This window comes from Artemia sp. Qi Xiang Cuo, chromosome 5 (assembly GCF_049724085.1).
Source record: "Artemia sp. Qi Xiang Cuo chromosome 5, ASM4972408v1, whole genome shotgun sequence".
In the NCBI taxonomy this organism is placed as follows: domain Eukaryota; kingdom Metazoa; phylum Arthropoda; class Branchiopoda; order Anostraca; family Artemiidae; genus Artemia; species Artemia sp. Qi Xiang Cuo.
Genome location: NC_142798.1, coordinates 80379823 through 80401655, shown reverse-complemented (window position 1 = coordinate 80401655; position 21833 = coordinate 80379823). Strand labels below are relative to the sequence as shown.

At 34.5% G+C, this 21833-nt stretch overlaps 1 protein-coding gene across 4 annotated transcripts in view; it reads left to right on the top strand.

The window, feature by feature from the left end:
- Positions 1–21833, top strand: part of LOC148952598 (cell division cycle and apoptosis regulator protein 1-like) — a 63376-nt gene that overhangs the window by 17693 nt on the left and 23850 nt on the right. For all 4 annotated transcript variants that reach the window (XM_089089973.1, XM_089089972.1, XM_089089971.1 and 1 more), the window contains 8 exons: positions 523–748; positions 3350–3621; positions 9393–9624; positions 10038–10175; positions 13988–14245; positions 15711–15884; positions 18659–18781; positions 21612–21767. In XM_089089973.1, the coding sequence (XP_088946099.1) occupies positions 523–748; positions 3350–3621; positions 9393–9624; positions 10038–10175; positions 13988–14245; positions 15711–15884; positions 18659–18781; positions 21612–21767 (1579 nt within the window). The remainder of the gene's footprint in view (positions 1–522; positions 749–3349; positions 3622–9392; positions 9625–10037; positions 10176–13987; positions 14246–15710; positions 15885–18658; positions 18782–21611; positions 21768–21833) is intronic.

Here is a 21833-nt window from a genome sequence, read left to right as displayed (position 1 = left end):
GGTGATTGTATCGACCCAGTGGTCCTAGAATGTCGCGAGAGGGCTCATTCGAACGGAAATTAAAAGTTCTGGTGCCTTTTTTAATTAAAAAACGAAATTTAGTTAAATTAAAACCTTTTTTTTTTTATTTAAATTCCACTAAAAGCTGCATTTTTATTACCAATCTTGATGAATGCCAGCTATCCTAACCACTAGTATGCTTATCATTATGTTGAAAAGATACAAAGAAATTGATTTTTCTCATCTAACCATATATTACGTAATAAGTGAATGCAATATTTATACACATTTATCTTTCGACAAGAAATTTCTATTTTACTCAGTTCTCAGTTCGGGGTAGTGAAAGTTATGTAATATAGTATAAAAGCTGATGAATCACCATATTTTCGCTTTAAAGAATTTATTTTTATTAGTTATTTATTACATTTAGAATATTGTGTAAAAGCCAGTTTTCATAAAGTGGACCCCATCTTACCTTGGGAAATTCTTGTCGGGTTTAATGCATATAAATATTTTTTTCAGCTCTTTGTCCAGTGTGACAGATCTCCGGCATCGTTATCCCTTCCTTTACGTTCCGTCGGATTTCTTTTTCACCAAGTCTAGATGGCAAGAGTCATTTTCATTTGAGAAGCCTCTTGGCTTGGATCATTTGTCCAGCTTTCATATATTCAACAAGGAAGTTGAACCAATTGGATATGACCCGACTGAAACACATCCACTGGATGCCGATTATAAGTATTCAGCTAAGGTAAGACTAAAGAGACTTACAACTTCCCCAACTCTCCCCTCCCCCATTTTGAGATATTCTACATTCATCCCATTTCCTATATTGTATTTTTGTTGTAAGGTACCTTTCCTGTAAGCTTGTCTATCCGAAAAAAGTGTTATCTAAGATATAAACTTAGCTACTACGGTCAATGCAACTGTTCTTACACCTGCATTATCAAATCAAGTTACTTACTCCCCCCCTCCCACTATAGAAAAAGAAGTATGCGGGACTCACCCCCCCCCTCTATTGTCTCCGTAAGGCGAAGTTATTGGTCTTTTATTGCTGTTTAATCTGTTTATTTAATGCTGTTTATTATGCATTGAACAACTGTAAGTATTCAGCTAAAGGAAAGACTAAAGAAGATCCCCCTCCCCCGTTTTAAGGTGTGCAATTTTTTTTACAGATACATAATGTATTGACATTACTTAATCCCCTCTCCCCTCCCCATAAAAGAAGAAGTGTCACTAATTTAACTATCCATTGAAAATACCTTATCTGTGAGAGGGAAAAAGAAGGTAAAATATTAAAATGAAATTTGATTTCTACAGTCCAAAGGTCTACCATGCAAATGTTAAATTCATTCACTATCTTTTTTTCATGAACCTTATGGAGTAAGAGGTATATACACCCAGGACAACATAAATTGGAATGGTTAGACAAATGTGAGGATGAGAAATGTTCCCAGTTCAGGAGGGTCGAAAATCAAATAAATAAATTTTTAGGTCCAGATATTCTGACTTCTCCTTGGGTGTGTGGGGGTGGGGCTGTTCTTGACGCTGTATTGAGGTATGGTTATTAAGTTACGAACTTCGCCAATTAATTGGTTTTGCGCTACAGGTGATAAGTATATAAAATATAGAATTGAATGATGTTGTCAGCTTGTACTGGACGAATAATTTACTATATTTTCTTACTATTTTGCTTTTTTATTACTTATTTTTTCTACTTTTTTTCTACTTTTTTACTATTCGAAGTAAAACCCTCCTAGACTTAGATTATGCTGAGGATTTCAGTGTCCTACATTAAAATATTAGCAAAATGAATGATTTTTGTATTCAATATTTGGAGAATTCAGGATGCAAGAATATGGTTGAAAATTAATGTTAAGAATACTAAGTTGCTTAGACTAGGAATAAATTATAACAAAGATGAGATGTTGGCTAACGAGAAGATTGATCAATCGGATAGCCTCATTTACAAGTGAAGATGTTAAAAATAGAATAGCCCAGGATGTCATTTCACAATTGAAAGAAGAATAGGATGACAAGTCTGCGAACCAATATTACAATATTGGAGTCTACATTGATGACAGTTATCCATCTACATTGATGGCGGTTCTAAAATATGGGTGCATCGAGAGGTGGAGGAGGATTTGTTAGATGCTATTCAGAGGAATTGTCTAAGGATAGTTTTGGGTACCCGACTGACTGACCGTATATCAAACAGTAAGCTGTATGAAAAATGTAGGTCTCTCCCGCTTTCTAGGGCTTTAATAAGAAAATAGTTGAGATGGCTAGGTCAAATTCTGCGGATGAAACATGACAGATTGCCAAAAATCGACCTTTTCGGCCCAACAAAAGTAGGTAATCACCGAGAGGAGTGGAAAGAGATCGTAAGAAAGGATTTAAAGGAAATTCGGACTTTTTGGGAGGGTGTAAAGAGCGAAGCTTTGAACAGATTAGGATGGAGGAGTGTGCGCAGCTGTGTCGCCCTCAAACGGCTTGGTGCTGCAGTGAGTTGTTAGTAGTAGTAGTTATTATTATTTTTTTTTTCATTATTATTTTTCTTGTTTACTTACTTTCTTAGGGTAGAGAAAATAGAGATATGTCCGCGGTAGCAAATGGGGATAAGAACAGTATGTTCTAATTCAATTTTAAAAGCTGTTGGTATATAGAAATATTTTAAGGATATAAGTCTGTTTTTAACGGAGGATTTCTTTCGCTGCATCACCACTGATAGTTTACTTCTAAAAAATAGGACTAAAAAATTTTTTGTTTTACTATTTTTAGAAAAATGTCTGAAAAAATTTGCTATTCTTAGAAACGAACTAGTCAGTTTAAAAAAAAAGGCGGAAGTATTTGTCGTGTAGCATTAATTAACCTGAAGGAAAGTTGACTCGGTTTTTAAAAAAGAGGGGACATTTTCTCTTTAGAAATTATCAATTATATGATGATTTTTGGAAATTCGTCACAAAAAATAGCCAATGGAATTGAAGTACACTTACATGGAATCATAGGACATTAATATATCTTTTGTCCAAACACTGAAAACTCTGAGGCTTGGATCATGACGAGATAGTCTTGACCACTTAGAAAACATCACCTGCCTTTCCTCAGTCCCGCCACATCGGAGCACCGGGTCAGCACCTAGGTAAAAGCTGAAACTAGGCCCAGTAAAATTCAAAAGAAATCGGTTTCAAAACTAGTTTTTCCCTCATATTATGGGAGTGGATAATAAGTCGTAGTGATTTTAAATATATTTTTTTATTAATTTTTAATTTTTTAAATACTACGTAAATTAGTCTTGTTCTAAAGTGTATATCAAAGTAAATCTAAGACTGAGTCTGTAATTTGTTTTTAGGTTATGTTGCTTTCGCTGGCTGGACTAGAAGAGATTTACAAAAAGTCAATTGTTCTGACAGAGGAACCTATTGTTAGAGAAGCTACACACCCGTCTAGCCTTATCCGATTCCTCGTCGGTACAAGAAAACACGAACACATTCCGATTGGTGGTCCATGGAGTCCCTCACTAGATGGGGTTGATCCGACAAACGACCCAACAGTCCTTATAAAAACAGCCATTCGAACCTGCAAAATGCTCACTGGCATTGATTTGAGTAATTGTACCCAGTGGTAAGTCACTTTGATTTTTATTAGTGTGAATAACAGGCTACTTATGAAGTACATGAAGCGTTGTAGATATGTCATATGTATTTGGCCTATGTTTTACCTGTACATGTAAACTGTAGATTAATTCGTGAAAGTTTCATTCACGTAAAAAACAAAATTTTCAAGTCTACAAAAAGACTTTTTATTAGTCTTTTTCTTTTTACTAGCTCTTTTTTCCTTGTATTTTAAAATGCTTATTATCTGAAATTCCGTTGCACGTAGCATTAGAGACGAATAAAAAGATTAAAGTAAGTTTATTGGTTATGCGAAAACGTTTTGGATGCAATTGTGATTCAAATATAAATCTATCCTTAGTAATAAAGAACTGGGTAGAGCAACCCTTGTATATGGTAACCGAAACAGAAGAAAAACGGATTTATGAACATAAAACTTGTATTCAAAAAATCTGCTTCTGTCTTCTTTAGAAATTCCAAGTATATAGCATTTCATTCAGTTGGGGTTGCATACCATACATATTAGGAGGATATATAAAAATACGTATATTGTATAAAAAGCGCAATTAGTTCTAAAAAGCGCAATCTTGATTTAAATCATACCGCTAAATTCAGCATGTCTGTGAGCCCTGCAAAAGAGGTTTCACTCATCTATGGGAAAAAGAAATTCTATTCTCACTGATGCGGATACATTTTTTTTTTCAGTCGTGATAGTGTCATATCGGCTCTGATAGAAAATTGGAAGGGGAATCAATTGAGCCAAATTTTTTTAGTTCTAGCGCCTTCGGTTGTGATAAAACAAAGTGTCACTTTCTAATTTTATATGCTGCAAAATATATAGTTTTGGCCTGAAAAGGTGCCAAAACTTTTTTTTTTTTTTTTTTTTTTTTTTTTTTTTTTTTTATATATATACAAAAATATAGCCCTGGAATTTGTTTTCATGTATTGTGTATAGGCTACAAGAAATTCGGATCATGATTTTTGATCCGAAGTATTTTGAGTATTCGAGTATTTTTCGGCTAGCCTATGTTTGAATAGAGAATTAGCTGTAACTATTTTGTAATTAATCGAAACAGTTTCAGAACCTGAAGAATCTGCTTACTTTCAGAAAATTTCAGGCTAAATCTGAATAAACTTAGATCTTTAACTGGAATTCAAATTTTAATGCATTTGATCGTATAAATCCTGCGAAACTCCTGATAGTTTCCTTTGTCAGTTTTCTATATGGCCTAATAGTTTCCTTTAAGACCCGATAAGGCCATACTCTCCGTTATCAATTTCCTTATGGTCTGATAGTTTGGTTTGTGGCCTGATAGTTTCAGCTTTTCATGTTTCTCCAAAACGAAGAACAAAAGAAATAAAAAAAAGAGGCCAAACAGCAGGGAGGATAATTTTCAGCATGTGAGTAATGGATTTAAGAAAATATGTGGGCAATGACCTCCATTTAGCTGTCTTCAGTACACACACACACACACACATATATATATATATATATATATATATATATATATATATATATATATATATATATATATATATATATATATATATGTGTATATATATATATATATATATCCCCTTACGTAGCCATGGTCGCTTAAAATATGTTTTACTCAAAACACAGGCTGGATCTAATATATGCCTTTGGTCATATTTTGTGGTGGAATTGTGTTAAAAAAGGGTTATCACAACTGGGTTTTCTCAACTAGAATGTTAGTTCTAGGTAATGAAGTATTGTCTACAGGTGACATGGTCTCTTTTTTAACTTTAAAGAAGTTTCAGTACATGATCAATTAAACATTTTTTGGGAAATATGTCAGATATTTTGATTTATGACATGAGTCATAGGGGGAACAAATAAAACTGCTGCTAAATTATTTATTTAGCGAAAAAGATTATAAGTTGTTTATTTATTAAAATCTTATGGATGGCTATCCTTTTTAGAAAAAAATTTCAACCAAACTTTTGTAAGTTCAAGCCAAGATTAAAATAATCATGTAAATAATCATGGTTGATTGGATAAAGATTGAATATATTGGGAAAATAATGGCTCAGTGACTACTGTAGATAAAAAAACGTCTTGATTTGAAGCATGAAGAAATATATTGGTTTTATATGGCTTTTGCATCATACGCAACATACTCTAAAAACATCATGGACATATTATTTTACCAGATGATTGGTATGTTATACTAAGAAGTGAAGGATTTGTTTTCATTTCAATACATGGACCGTTGGCTACCCACCTAGTAAGATTATTAATAAGAGCTCAATAAAAAATGATGTTCTACCCTGTCAGATCAGTCCGCACGAAGTGTTCGCTTTTAGAGCCAATGGTGTACACATTGGAATCATTTCTTTGTTACTTGAGTTACCAGATGCTGTAGAAAAAAAAACTGCAATACGTGAGGAGGTAAACGGTTGCAACTCTTCTAACAAACATCAATGGTAACAGGTAATCAGTCTTAAACGCAGTGTTTGATGACATTTTTCTTGCTGCTCCACTGCTTCAGACACTTGAAAAGAAACTCAGGAAAACTTTGCTGTATGGAAAAAAGCGGGATGGAGCTCACGCCACACATCCTGCCTGAAGGTTTTATGATTAAATAACAGTGTTGGTTAGTGGTGCGACGAGCACCATGGTGCTTTCTTTTTATGATTAATATCCAATGCTTGAAGTCAGACTGGGAAACCAAGTGGCTCTATATCTAAAGGCCAGATTCCTAATGCGAATTGTCCAATCGTGACGAATTGGTGCAGTCGGGTCAAAACAAAACAGTTCGTGACCAGAAACTGTAAGTAGAAGATGTATCAGCACGAAAGCAATCCTCTTGGAAGGTTATTCCGCCAGAGTCATCAGTTACATTCCTCAAACCCACATCTATTGAGAATGGAGTAGCAATGGTGGTAGGCAATTCGCTCTAGCTATCGAACCTAAACATAGTTTTCCGTCTTCAACTGCTGTCTTCAAACACCGAGGAAACTTTGGAACAAACATCGAGGAAACTATTGACTTCAAACGCCTTGAAGGATCCCTTTACTCTCAACGGGGAAGAATTATCGGAACGAACTTGTGAAAACGCATTATATGCGTGGAATATTATAAATTATTAGGTCTTCGATTGGATAAGTACCAAACTCTAAAGTTTTTTTTTTATCTGTAGTGGCTTATTGGGCTATTAATTTTTGGAAATATTGAGAGCCCTCTACAACGACACTTTAAATTTAAGTAACAGTGTAATTAGGAGCATCTATATGGTGTACGAGTTATAGCTATTTTTTGTAATCCAATTTTTGGTATGCCAAAAATGTAACAGTTATTCTCTTTTGGCTTATAAACACTCGTTGAAAAGTAGATGAATTGTTTTTATAGCCAAAAACCAATTAATTTATCTGACATCAAAATCTAACCAGAAGTTTCCATTTTTTTTGTATTACCAAAAAATAAGAAACACATAGAATAATATTTGGTTACTTGTATAGGCACACCTACCTTTTTTTGGTTGTAATGACTTGGCAGAATAAAAATTTACGTTTTTGAGAAGTTTTTATACAGAAATTAAGAATCATAGTTAGTATTTATAAGGACAAGATAATCCGCGGAATGAAACGTTATATTAACAATATGTTGGTTCTATATGTGCTATAACTATATATAACTACATGTGCTTATAGTTTAGAATTAATTAGTTTAGGCTAATTAAATTCAAATATAAATAGCGGTTTAAACTCTAAATATTTCAGTTTCTGTTCGTTTTCTTTTATTTTGGCTATTATTGTGCGTGCATAAATGACTAAAAGTTATGGTAATAGGGAAATAGACTACGGGGCGATTTACGAAGCACCTCTTAATTTTAAATTTGGAGAAGAACAGACTACTGGATTGTTATCGTTTTGATTATTCATGTGAACAAATGTTTGCATATTCCAAAACTTACATTGCAGCGTGTGTTATTTGGTAAATGATATGTTTTCATTTAAATCGTTGCTATTGATAGAATATTCTTCGCTCCTGTCAAGAACATTTAAAAAGTTAAACTTGATTAAATTTTTCCTTTAAAAATGAATAAAATCCACTTTTGTTGTTGGCAGAATAGTAAATAATCATCTGTATTAATTTAATTTGGTACTGTTCTAACATCTGCACAACACGCGAGAAGTGAAGTTTGGTTAATGTTAATGAAATGAAACAAAATAGGATGAAAATATAATAATTTATGAACAAAATTGGGCTATATATTTGCACATTAGGGGATGGGGGTAAAGCTTAGCATATATTAAATACGTAACCTAATCTAAGCTTCTTCCCCCCTAAATCCCGTTAAAACTAAAGTTTAAATATAGTTCCCAGAGTGAGAAACCCCTGAATACCCGTTTAAACAGCATCAGATAGCGTCAGATCTTTGCTTTTGTCGAGTGGATGCCTCTCTTGTTGTACAGATATTAGTACAGTACCTTTAATTTTGATATCGTTTGGTCCCACTACTTCTGCAGAAACCATGTTTAAAGTTTAAAAAAGAAAAAAAAGAAAAGAAACAATTTAGATTTTCAGTTTAATGCCCACTTTTTTTTCTTTATTTCTTCATTATGAGCTTTCCTCAATTATATTCGCTTTATTTTATTTTAAGTACTACCTTAACATAGAAATGACATAGTATTTTTTTGAAAATAGATTTGTTTCGTCAGGTTTTTCGAAATACACCAAGTAATATATTTTATATCTGTACTTAACATCAAAAATAATTCACTTTCCTTTTTATGTTTTGTCAATTTTTCTCTTTTCTTGCTATACTTTTTTTGTTAGTCATTGTGACATAATCTTTCATCTTTATTTAAATACAATTTGTGGTAAAACAGATTGCTTTTTATTTCCACTCTTCCTGTGGCCATGACTTGGCTGGTGATCGAGTTTCAAGTTGCTTAATCTTTTGAGTTTGGGGTGGTGCTGTTCAGCAAATGCTTGTTACATCTTCCCCTTGGTGCTGCAGTATCATTCCTGCTCCGTTCTCCAGTGAGCAAGGGGCTTGAAAAGCAACCCCCATTTGGTGAGAGCGTTATTAAGCATCCTACAGACGGTTCCCCCTCAACTCCGCGCCAGCCAAAATTACTAAATGTATCTAAGTCCAAATTTTGGAGCAATTTCTGTACCACTTACTTGAACCAAAATCAAATAGAATATTCTCGAGTTAGCATCTCGAGCTAATATTTTATATCTTGTTAGCCGAAGCTGCGTGGTGGTGCCTGGGAATCTTTATAATGGTTTAGCATATACTTTTGGTGTAACATTTTTGACTTTATTGTGCTTACTGATGTCACTTTACTATCAACTTACCCTCCTCCTCGAAGCAACTCCCCCCTCACTCCCTCTTGACCGTCTTCTGTCACTTCCCGTCGTTTCATGGCATTTGCTGTGGTAAAGTTAGACTTTAACAAAATTAAAACGTTTCTCTCATCCGTTATCAAAATCAAGACGTACTACATATAAGGCAGACGTGATTTAAATTATGATTCAAAAGTACGAGTTCTCAAATTTGTCTTCTTCCAAATCCTCCCTTTCTCCTCACCTGTCGATTGACCTTTTCCTTCCAGAGGGGGTCGTGCCAAATTTTATCCCAAGTGGTCCATTTGTTTAGGGATGCGTAAAAAACAAATAAATTAAGTGCGTCATAGTATAGATGTAAGTCTAGCTTAATTTCTATTAAATACTTAAACTTTAGTTTTGTTTGTGCTGTCAATTTTTTTTTCTTCTGAAAAATGTCAGTGACTCTTGTGCTCCCTCAGGTGTCGTTTCATGGAGATACATTACGAGCGACCTCCAACCTCCAGCAAGCCTGCCGCTGTGGAGACAACTGTGATCTACTTGCCTGACGTCTGGAACTGCATGCCGACAAGACTAGAGTGGAGTGAGATGAAGGAGGGATACAAGAACCTACTCGAGAGGAAACTCTTAGGAGATGGAGAACCGGAAAGCCAAGCTGAATCAAAGGAGGAGGAAGAACCAAAGGAATCTAAGGCACATAACTGGTTTTCATCTTTTGCCTGGGCTGTCCTTTTTTTATATGTTAGGGGGAGTTAAATATACTAGATGGCGATACTACACGTGGATTAAACAAGTTCAATGTCCATAAAGATGATATATGGAGTGGCTCTCCATTTTTCAAAGGCTCTCCATTTTAAATTTAATCGTTTTCTCTGTGGGAGTAAGCTTTCTCTTCGTTTGTTGAAATCTATCTAAAATTCTATACTAGTTTTCTGTTTCTTCTTTATTAGTGTTTTGGTAAAAATCTTGTTCTATAAGAGAATTTTCAGTTTGAATTTTTTTTTTCATTAATATTTAAGTAATATATAAAAGATAAGATTTTTACCATTCTCGTTAATTGTAGGCAGACGATTTTAAGAACTATAATAATCGTTTGCTAATTGTAGGAAACAGCTGAAACATCAGAAGAGACTCCAGCTCCAGCTGTTACTGCTAAGGAAGAAGCAGAAAATGGGGCGGAAAAGAAAGAAGAAGACCAGGCTGTGTATTCTCAACTTGTTCGAGAGGAGGTCTCCAACATGAAGGTTTGTCCTTCTTGCTCGCACTACATTCCGTAGGATTATAGAAGACCGGCAGACAAGTCTGATAGATAGATAAATTTATTCACACGAAAGCCCTATTGGGCCACAGCCCTGTTGCCCACGTTGGGCAACAAGCGTAAGGAGGAGAAAAAAATGGTTAGCGTTCTTTAGTGAGGATAAAAAAAAGGTTTTGCCCCCCCCCCCCAAAAAAAAACAAACAAAAATTAAAGTCCCCATGTCCCTAAAAACCTTCAAAGAAAATTTTTACTCGTTTCTCCGTCTGGACACTAAAGATAATAGACTTATCCAACACATTAACGTTGTAAATAGTCATTTACGAAGAGCAAGGACCACCCCCCCCCCCCCCCGATAAAATTTTTATCCACTTGCCCACTTCAACTAGATATCGGTTTTTTACTCAAATGGAACTCGCTTAAAGAATAGAATAGAGTCGAAATATGTTAATTCGCTAAAATAGCTGAAGCTAACATGAGCTTGTCTATGTTAAAAAAAGACAAAGGTAAACAGGGATAAAAAAAAACAGCAACATCAAAAATCTAAAGTAGTAAGTGCTACTTCAAGGTCAAGAGGTTAAAATGATGTGTGTCAAGAGCCAGGTCTTACGATTCAAAAAGAACTTCTTCTCTCTTTTTCCTTATACTTTTACTTACTTATACTTCACATTATGCTTTTTACTGGCGGAAAAAAAAAAATGTCAAGGGCAGAGCAAAGAGCATGTGTAGCTTACAAGAGAGGCACTAGTATCAGCAAAAGGATATCAACGTCATCTAGCGTTCGGCGTTTCTTTGTATTTTTTCCAGTGTAATAATAAGAATAATTAAATAAATTGTGTAGTTGGTAAAATGTGTGTAGTAATAAATGTCTGATATCAGTTCATGACAGAAAAACGATTACAAAGCTTGAAAAAAATGGCAAGAGACGCCAAATGCTAGATGACGTTGATTTTTGTTTGCTTACACTATTGTCAGTTTCCACTCCTGTAATTTTAAAACTTCAACCAGCACTTTTAACTTCAAGTCTTAGATAAAGATCAAATGGTTAGCTCATAGAATTTTCTTATTGAGTAATGCATAATAAAAAGAGATAGAGGAATCTGACAATGTTACTGGTTTATGGAATAAAAGGGACGAATAAAACAAAAATAATACTTGGCGCGTCTAGACAGGTGCGTCTAGCTCAGGCGCGTCCACAAATTTTTGTTTGTTTTGGAAGATTGCTGAAAATCGTTAAACTGCAGACAAATTGTGAAAAATTACATACTCTTTGGACTGGGATTAAATCGACGAAACTATAATTGATAGTCTTATCTATCAGACGCTCTGCCACCTGAGCAATCCTCTTCCTTAATGTCGTTCGATACTTTAAGTAATCACCCTATCTCGCCCATTATAACCTTTTTTAGTCTGTGCGGCCAAACTTTTCAGAATTGATTGGGCGGTCTTGCCATAGCTTGTATAGCTTTGATAAGAAATCTGAATAAACGACAGAAAACTAATAGCCGACACCTACCTTCTCGAAAATCTTATAAAAACCATTTAACTTGTCCCGTTTTGTGCCGGAGATAGAGATCAAACTCGCATCATTAGAAAGCTTCAATTTGGTTTTTTGATTGAACGGAGTAGAATTTTGTTGTTAAAGTTCAGGAAAGGGCAGTCCCTAAAAATATTCTAGTTTACCTGCTTGGAAAACATTAAAAATCAGCTCAAAACAAGTTTCATTCAATAATTTGACAGCTTTGGAATCTACCAACCTTAATTGAAATCATTGTGGGCACAGGATGCACATTATTTATGCTGTACGTACATCTATTAGACGGCGTTTTGCTTTACAATTAGTAAGAGATTATAGGTTTCTTTTGTTATAAACTAGCCTCTCGTTAGCTATTCGAACTATTGACACATTTAAGATCCCCAATCAATTTATAACAAAACTGTTTCTGAAGCTCCCTGTGGTACTGAGAAAATTTGCTAATGGAGCCTTTGTCTTTGAGATTGTCAGCTGACGCTGAGACTTTCAAAATGACATTTTTGGTATCGAATGTCCTTAACCTTCTTATCAAGTTTTCGGAAGCAAAAAAGCTGAGCTGACTTATTTTCAATTCTTTTTTTTAAATTACTAATGTGTTTTGATTTTGTTGCGGCCCTTTTAATAACGCTAGATTTAGGATCCTTTGTCCGAGAGGGCGAGGGTTCGAATCCTAGTGTACCCAATTATTTAGTTTGGAACGGGGGTCAGTGGCGTGACTCTGGAAGCTCAGCCAGAGTCGATCCAGCTCTAAATGGGTACCTGGAGCAATCTGGGGAGGGTAAACAGGAAGGGTGTGCGGAAGCACAGGATGGTTGGCCCCCATTGCACTTCCTGGCTGAAGGGCCAAGAAATGGAGAACGGCACTGCCGGTAGGGACTGTAAAGTCCAATGCCGTAGTCTTTATCTTTTAATAGCGTGACGATACCTACTGTTTCTTTAAGAGCACATCCATGTGTTAAAATACATAAGGCTTGGTACGCTTCAATTTTTTCATCCTCATATATTCCCAGTTAAAGTAACTTAGTATTTCAAGCCTATTCTTTTACAAGGAGCTTTCAAAACCTCCAAAAGCTCATTAATTTTGCTTACCATTTATCTAGAAATCCCATATCCTCTGCATAATTCAAGTCTATGGGAGCTCATCGTCCCATTCGATACCATATTAAACATTAGCCTCTGATGTGTTCATTAAGACAAAGACATGAAAACAATCCTTTGGCACGATACGGCTTAACTCGTGACCCCCCCCCCCCCTCCCGAACCAACAAATTATCTCGTTCCTCACCTCAACCATAGAGATATCATTCTTGTACGGAATAATAACAAGTTTAACGCATTTATATGATATACCTACCCCATAAGGATATGACTTTCACTAAAGTTTTTTTTATATCAGCTAAATCAAACGCCTACTCGTGGTCTGCAAAATTAAAGACAAAAATGGTCACAAAATAGAATTATCTCAATCATTCTTTTTTTCTAATAGTAAAATAATGAATTACTGTTGCTTAAACTTTTTTTTTCTTTCTGTGATTATGCTGGTGACAGCTGTAGATACTACAGATCGCTGTTACCCCCCCCCCCCCATTTAAGTGTCAGACCCTTGTGCACCTATGGTTTGCATAGCCCATAAACTATCAGAATGCTTTATTATCATATGCTCCCTTATCACACCAATGAATTAAATCTGGGCGATTCACCTTCTTAATAAAGCAAAATTCTATAGAAACCGAAACAGTTAATAAAGCTTTAGAGCCGAAAGTAAAGGACTTTATAATATGAAATTCCCGTTATCTCCCCTCCCCGTAAGGGTCAAGCATGGGTGCCCCTATGGTATTCATAGCTCTTAATCTGTCCTTTAAGCTTTCCATCGTCACTACGTTGATTTGAGAATAAAGGCTTGAAAGTTGAGTTGAATGACCATCTTGTTAAAGTGCTTTCTAAAGAAATGAGAAGAGATGCTGATCAAGGCTGTATCCAGGGGGCTGGGATAGAGGGTTTAACACCCCCCCCCCCCCCAAAAAAATGTTTGCCCGAGTCGTAACGACGTAACAGAAATGAATATATACAATTTTTTTCGTTTTTTTGTAACCCCCCCCCCCCCGACAAAAAATCTTGGATACGGCCCTGATACCGATGCTTCAGAAACTGAAACAAAATACGGAATGCTCTATCCCCTCTCACTCCTAATAAGGGAGGGGGGCGAGCCTGTGTATCTATGGTGTTTGTAGCCCTTAAACTATTAATATATTTTTCTGTTGTTACAGGTTACTGAACTCAAGAAAGAATTAGAGCTCCGTGGATTGGAGGCCAAGGGTTTAAAAGCTGAATTGATTGATCGTCTTGTCGAAGCGATTTCTAAAGAAGCGGAAACGGTTACTGAACCTGCGGAGACTGAAGTAAAAGAAGAAAAAATGGAGGTAGAGGAGTCTAAACCGGATGAAGGAGTCAAGAAAGAGAATGGCGTAGAAGAGAATGAGTCCGAAGAGAAACCTGCAGTTGAAGAGCAAAAGGAACCTGAAAAAGTAAATGATTTATATAAATTCTCAAAACATAAGTCGAAATATCATCTTAGCGAATATAAATTTGAATTTGGAATTAATCCAAATTCTCATTCTCTTTTCGGTCTGTGGCATGTTTTGCTTTCTGTATCCCTGGCCATGGAGCCTTTCGAGGGGGATTAGGAGTGTTGTGATTGGATTGTGTATGTATTGTGGAATAAAAACACTGAAAAAAAAAACAACTCTGTAATAATCAGCCAATGGCAACCGTTTTTGCCATTGGCTGAATAATCAATCAATGGCAATCATTCCAAAAATCACCTCTTTGGGTACTCTGTAATACTCCAACTTATATAAATTGCAACAGGCCCCCATCTCTGGGTCTAAAAGTAATGAGGTCTGCAGGCACCATAAACATATTCCTTAAATACAATTAATATACTCTGCCGTTATAGGTACATAAATGTCTGAAAGGGAAGGGCGGCAGAGTGTATTCCCAAACGTTGGGGAGAAGGTTGAAATAAGATAAAAGTACATATTTTAGATCCGTATTTTAAAAATTTTCCAGGAGGCTTTTTTGCATCAGTCCTGAATGAAGGAGGGCATCTTATTCCTTGTTGTGTATAGTTATAGTTATGTATATCTTCCCCGTTATGTATAGTTATGACTTTCAAATTGCTTCAGTCTGATATTGGTTGATTTTGTATACGAGTGTGTGAAATACTAATATCTCTATATATTCTAATATCTATTTACTCCAATATATATATATATATATATACATATATATATATATATATATATACATATATATATATATATATATAAGGTTTATACATAACATACGTAATTCTTTTGTCCGTCTTAGTATTACCTACACTGTTTTGTTACTTTTAGATTATTGCTAAAAGTAATAATCTAATAGATTGTTAAATAAAAGATTATTGCTTGTTCGATATTCCCTCTTCTTTTGAAAATATAGAAAACTAGATTGTGACTCTAGGTTGTATGTCTTTACTGTTTTCTTTTTAACTCTAGAAAGTTCGCGGTTTCGGTTAACTTCTTTATTGAAAAGGGTTATTTTTATTTTATTTTCTGCCATCTTTTGAATTTATCTTCTTCTTTAAGAACTTTATCTTCTACTATGGTATCTCTGTTTTGTTTTAACGGGAACTATATTTTTCTTTAATTTTAATCTTTTTTAAATGTCTAAAAGATGTGGTTTCGCTTTACTTCTTTATTGAAAGTTTTTTTTTCTTCTTTTGTCCATCTTTTGAATCTTTTTAGTATAGGATTCATTGTTTCAATTTTAATGGAATCTTTTCTCTTTTGCTTTAATTTTTTTGATGCCTAAAACTTGGTGGTTATTCTTTATTTTTTTTTACTTCATCATTTTTTCATTTGTTCATAATCTTTTTTTCTTTTTTTATACAAGGTTTTCTAGTTCTATGGTTATATCTTCAATTAATATGCCTTCAATTTTTCACAGCCCGCCAATGTCATTGATGAAAAGCAGAAGAAACATTTAGAGCGAATTTACACCATCTCGAAGGAGAATCCAGCAATTATTGTTCATCCGTCTCGAGTTGCGAAGAAAGGAGAATTTGACTGTGCTGTTACATCTCTAAGATCCCTTCTTGAACCCCATAAGGGTGAAGTCAAGGTAAGTTGTACTATAAAATGAAGTTGCCAAAAAAATTACATAATTTAGGATTTATTTCACATTCACTGGTTGAAGCTGATTATTTAATGTCATATGTAATCGTTGGTGGGTTCCTTTACTCATGGTACTATGAACGCCAGTACTTCTGTGGTCGAGTACTTCAGCCAAGTACTTCAGCCAAAGGTCTCAAAGCATGATTAGTATTAAATAATTTTTCAGGCCATTCTGACTTTCCATTTAAAACATATGTGTTTTGCTTTGTTTAAAGTAGAGATTTTTAAGCTATTAGACATAGGTATAATCAAGTAAATATATTACCGATGGCTGGATTATTCCGTTTTTATAATGCTCTTTTTATGTTTAAATATACACACGCATTATTACCTGAGTGTTTTAAGAAAATGTTTACAAGGGGTGTTAATTTTCCTAACTACTCGACTAGAGCATCAACACTAGTTCGGCGACCTCAGGTTATTACAAAGCAATCCGTTTTTTCCATAAGACATGTTGGCCCTCGGGTGTGGGAACCATTACCTCAGGATATTTCAGCAATTGATGAGCTAAATGAATTTTGCAGTAAATTAAAAGGACATTGTTTGTCTACATATGAGTTTTAACCCTTGCTGGGCGAATTTTCTCTCGTGATTGTGACATTTTTTTTGGGAGGGCGACGAGGAGGTAGAATAGAAGAATGATTTTTAGTTTTGTGTGTTGGGTATCCAATTAGGTCGTGACATTTTTAGAAATTAATTTATTTCGTTTATTTTTATATATTTATTTTATCATTATTATTTTTTGCCCTTTGGGGGGGGGCTAAGGATGGCTGATAGTAATTGTGTATGTGGGGTTTTGTAAAGGGTGATGTCTGCCCATACAAGTTTAATAAACTTCAGGTTTTGTTGTTAATGTGTTTTTTGTTTTTTTAATAAAACCCTTTTTTCTCTCTCTCTCTCTTATTAATTATTGAGGAGCCCTTTCTCTAGTTTTGCCAACTTTTCAGGCAATAAACATTTTTAATTACCTTAGATATTTCTTTGGGTCTATTACCAGTGGTTGCTCTTTCCAATGCACTTTCTAACTGATTAGGGTTAACTATCCGAAATTTAGCTCCGGATATTTGAAAAAATGTGGATAATAAAAATTTTATACGTTGGGATAATTGGATATTTTCCAATATTTTTATTTTGTTTTATTTGGAAAAATATTCCGAGTGGCATGCAAGGGACTGACTACACTAGTTTACTCAAAAATATATCACTAGTTTACTCAAAAATTTATAGTTAAATTTTTTTGCCTTTTTTGTATTTTTTTTCTTTTTTTCACTGATTAGGGTTAATGAGAGAGATCATTTAAATTTTTGTTTTTATAAATGATTGATTTATCGGTTGAAAATTTAAAAAATTACTGCCGTCTTTTATAGTTAAATGATTTTCTTAGACCACAATTTCTTAGACCACAATTTCTTAGACCACAATCCCTTTCCAGCTAAAAATAAAACGAAATAAAAATATAGAAGAATGGGTGTAATATTTCAAATAAGACAGTGGAAAATAACAAAAAACATGTTTTTCACTAATAATAATATAAGCCCGAATATTTCGGCTTTACGCCGGGAAGCCTTTATAAACTGAAAACAAAACAAAGTAAACAAAAGATAAACAGAAAAGGAAAAAGAGAAAACAAGAAGAAACGATAAAAAAGCTCGCATCTTAATAATGTCCAATGTAAAAGTGTTCACCATTATAAGCCTTTTTTCCTGCTTCTCCCCCCCCCCCTCCTTCCATCTCAAACTGTTTTCCAGATTTTAATAATAACAAGCATGTAATTATGGTAATTCACAGTATAAAGTATAAACAGCATGTAAAATATCAGTAGGCTACTAAGGATATAATACTTAAAGTAAGAAATAGATTAGTTTAACTTCAATAGTATAGATTAATTCTCTAACTAAATCTGCCAACTAAACGAAATGAAAGGTAAAAAATAAAATTAAAAACAAGCGACTAAAACTTTTATTTTCTAAGAAATTAAGCTTAATAATGGGGACAGAGTTTGGATATTTTTGTCTGTCATCAAGGCAAGATTTAGCGTGTAACTCATCTCTCAGGGTCTTTTTTTTGGCGGGAAAGAGGGGGGGGGGAGTAAGATGTTTAGTGTAAAACAAGGCTAAGTGAGATTTTAATGGAAATCCAAGCCAACTTTGAATTAAAGCTATTTTTGGAATGTTGGAAGACGTTTTGTGTGCTGCTAAGTCTGAATGAAATTTGTATTGAATTAAAGCGTTTTAAGCGTTTAATTTCGGAAATTTAAAAGAAGGAAACGAATAATTGAGATCCGAAGAATTTTTTACCCATCTCACTCAGAATAAAAAAGAAATATCTTTTTGGCGTAAAAGAAATACATGGCACTTAACTGGTGAAATATCACTGATATAACAAGTGAAATAGCATAAAATTGGTGAGATGAGTTAAATAGCACCGATATATTTTCTTCAAATTAGCTTTTAGTCAGATTAATTTTCAGATCAGGTTTAGATAGGAAGTTCGTGCCAGTTTTCAACTTTTTCTTTTATGGTTTACTTGGCACTTAAGCAAAATTATGAGTTCTAATTTTAATAATAATAAAAAAAGAAAAATTATGTGTTTGTTCTTTCACGCAAGAAAAAAAAGAAATGATGGTAAAATAAGAGCCTAGGCGTTGAGCACTCGGGCGCTAAAGGACCCGAGTCCTTGAGCATTCTTGTCTAGGGTAATAATGTTTGTTGTTTTTATTAGGAGCATAGCTTTGAAGTGTATATGTTCGCCCATGTGTTTGAAGAAATGATGATGCGTGACTGTGGCTTTGAAATATACCAGGCTCTTCGCAAGTGTCCAAATATGATTGAGGAAGAGAGAAAGGTAATAGGTTCTTTTATTTGAGTTTTTTTTTCGTGCTTGGATTTTCTAATTAGTGTCATCCCAATTCGATCTGAGCACTCCGTTGGTGCCTGTATTCTTTTCGCCAAAAATAAGATTTACTAACATTCTGTCTTTTGGCTATGCAAAGATAGGAAGGTATGCAGAAATGAGGATTTTAGAAAGTAAATACTGGCGAAGGCCGCATTGCCTTTCCATCATACAAAACAAGAGAATTTAAAGAGGAAATTATGTGAAGACAGTGAATAACGCAGTAAATACAAGCAGATATTTTAGCTATATATGCAACAGCTATATATACTCGAGAAGTGAAGTTAGGTTAATCATAATGGAAAATACCAAAGTATAATAAAAATACAATACTCTATTTACAAAATTATGAAAACTAAAACAAAGAATTGTGGTAGGGTAGGGGGGGGGGGCCGGGTCAATCATAAACTTCAAATATGTATGGTCAATCGTAAAAATCAAATCTGATAAAATAGCCAATGATAAATGGTTAATTGTTATTGGTCCTTAGGTCATTTTCTCGTATTAAATTGTCACCAAGCTCTAGGGTAAGCTTAAATCGAGGCCGAAGGCCTCGACCTAGTCCGTTGATTTTGAAATGAAATCAAGTATTTTTCAGTAGGCATCAAGACATGGCTAATTGTAGAAAAGGCTAAGACAAATAGTCCGAGTAATTGGACAGGCAAATCTGGGATAAGCCCTTTTTAGGATTGTGTAAAAATGATGTCATAAAATTAAGGGATAAAAGATTGGATTGATTTTGGTTTGACGCGTGACTGACAATTTCCACTGGACTTGTATCCAAAATCTGGGACTGAATTTGCTTGGGCTCACAGGCGAGAAATGAGTCCATATGCACAGCCATCATCAGCAAAATAAAAATAAAGCAGATAAGAAGAAGTCATACTTGCTCAAAATATCTCATCGATAAAATATATTTTAAACCTAAAATCGAAAAATTTCGATTTTGACTATCTCAAAATTTATTTTATGGCTTTATTTTTAAAATTTATTTTATCGATTATATTTTTTGAATAATTTGATTATTTTTGTATTTGCTTTACATTATATTCCGCTGATGACGGTTGTTGCATATATATCCGAAACAACCACTTGTATTCACTCTTTTATTCACTGTCTTCACAGATTTCCTCGTTATTGTCTCTTGACTAACAAGCATAACTACTAAAATCTATCCTGAACAAGTTTTTTGCCTTTTCTAGCTTTTGGCAATTCCAACGGCTGTCACCCAGTTTGAACTTTTAACTTACTTGCTCTAACCCACTCAGATCTTCTAGTTCAAGTTCAAGTTCCAGTTGTAGTAGATTCTAAGTACTATCTTTATCTTCTGCTTCTAATTATAACTATATTGTAAAAAGAAAAGAAAAGGGATTTGTAAAGATGTGATAGCTTTGGGCAAGTCTAATATGAGGTATTTATACGCGGCAGTTTGTAACCCCTTCTCTGAATTGAAGGAATTTATCACAAAAAACGAAAAATTTTCATTATATATTGAAGAATATTAATCCAACTGGAGCCACCTGGAAAATCTTTTGGATAGTAAAAATAGCACAAATTTCAAAACTATCACCAGGTTATTAATACACTGATTGACATGATTGATACTGACACTGATGTCGGATATAACACTGCTAGAATGGTAGTTTTGATTTTCAAATATCCCGTTTCTGCACTGGCATATGGAGTAAGATGCATGGTGACAAAAACTTTCATCAATAGAAATGAGTGCTTATAGACAAAGTTTTGCCAAGGATGGGTATTGAGGAACACTGGAACCATTTTATGTATATTTATGGAGAATATTCTTAAAAATAACAAGTTCTCAAGATTTCAGCATAGTCCATGATGAAAACTTCTGAATTTTATTGCTGATTTTGCAATCTCTGTCAATCCGGACTGTGGGAATCTCTAACAATCCGGATTGTGGGATTGTCAAAGATCACTGGATATGACAGTCGAGATTGTCAAGGAGAGCTTAATTTTTGCAATCTGGATTGTCAGTCGAGTATATTTTTCTTTTTTGGGCATTCCAGTTTATACAACTTGACCCCCTTCTTTTTTTTCCTGATCTTACTGCATTAAAGCAGAGGTGTGCCATTAGGCTGATATCTGACTAAAATTCTCTTATAGCGCCTGCTATTACCATAAAACTGCATACTTGAGTGTGGAGGTCTTTCTCATTTAAAACTGAATTCTAGAATCTTGCTAATTTTCAAGGTATATTTGGCTGTGTTATTTTTCGCTAAACGAATTTGAGCCCTTGGATTTCATTGTCCTTGGTACTCGGAAGGAAGTTAGAACTTGATGGAGGAAGTAAAGAGGGAATCTATGAGTAGATTGGGTTAGGCGAGGAGCAGTTGTATCTACGCGGCTTTGTTACTATTAGTCTTCAGTAGTAGCAGTATTATGTAGTATTCCTTTTCTGGTATTCACCGTCATATTTTGCCTTGCATTGAACTAAGAAACCTCAGTAGAATGCATGTTCGAATTACTTCTTTTTCAAATTTGTATCTTCTACATTTGACGATCGTTACATATTCATGAACGAGACATTTTTTCGCTAATATGTTGTATTTTGGATACAGAGCAATGTTTGGGCTGAAACTATTTCACATTTGAAACAATAAAGGAATTTTGTGTCAAAACTTCAGTAAATTAACCTTAACTTATGTTTGCAGTTAATATTTCTTGTTTAGCTTCCAAGTGCTCTCTGGCGAACACATATGAATTTGGTTTGTATCTCATTAAAGTGCTTTTTCTAAGTAATTTGTTTACTCTTTAGCAAAGAAAAATGGAAAAAGAGGCCCAGGAGAAGAAAGAAGCAGAAAAGGCAGCAGCTGCTGCTGCTGCTGCAGCTGCTGAAAAGGCTGAGCCTGAAATTGCGGAAATCAAAATCCTTGATGAAATACCGGTTGAGGAAGCCATGGATGAAGATATGGTAAGTCACCTCAGTTTTATTAATTCAATTCAATTCGATTTATTCGAATAAAAACATAACACAAAC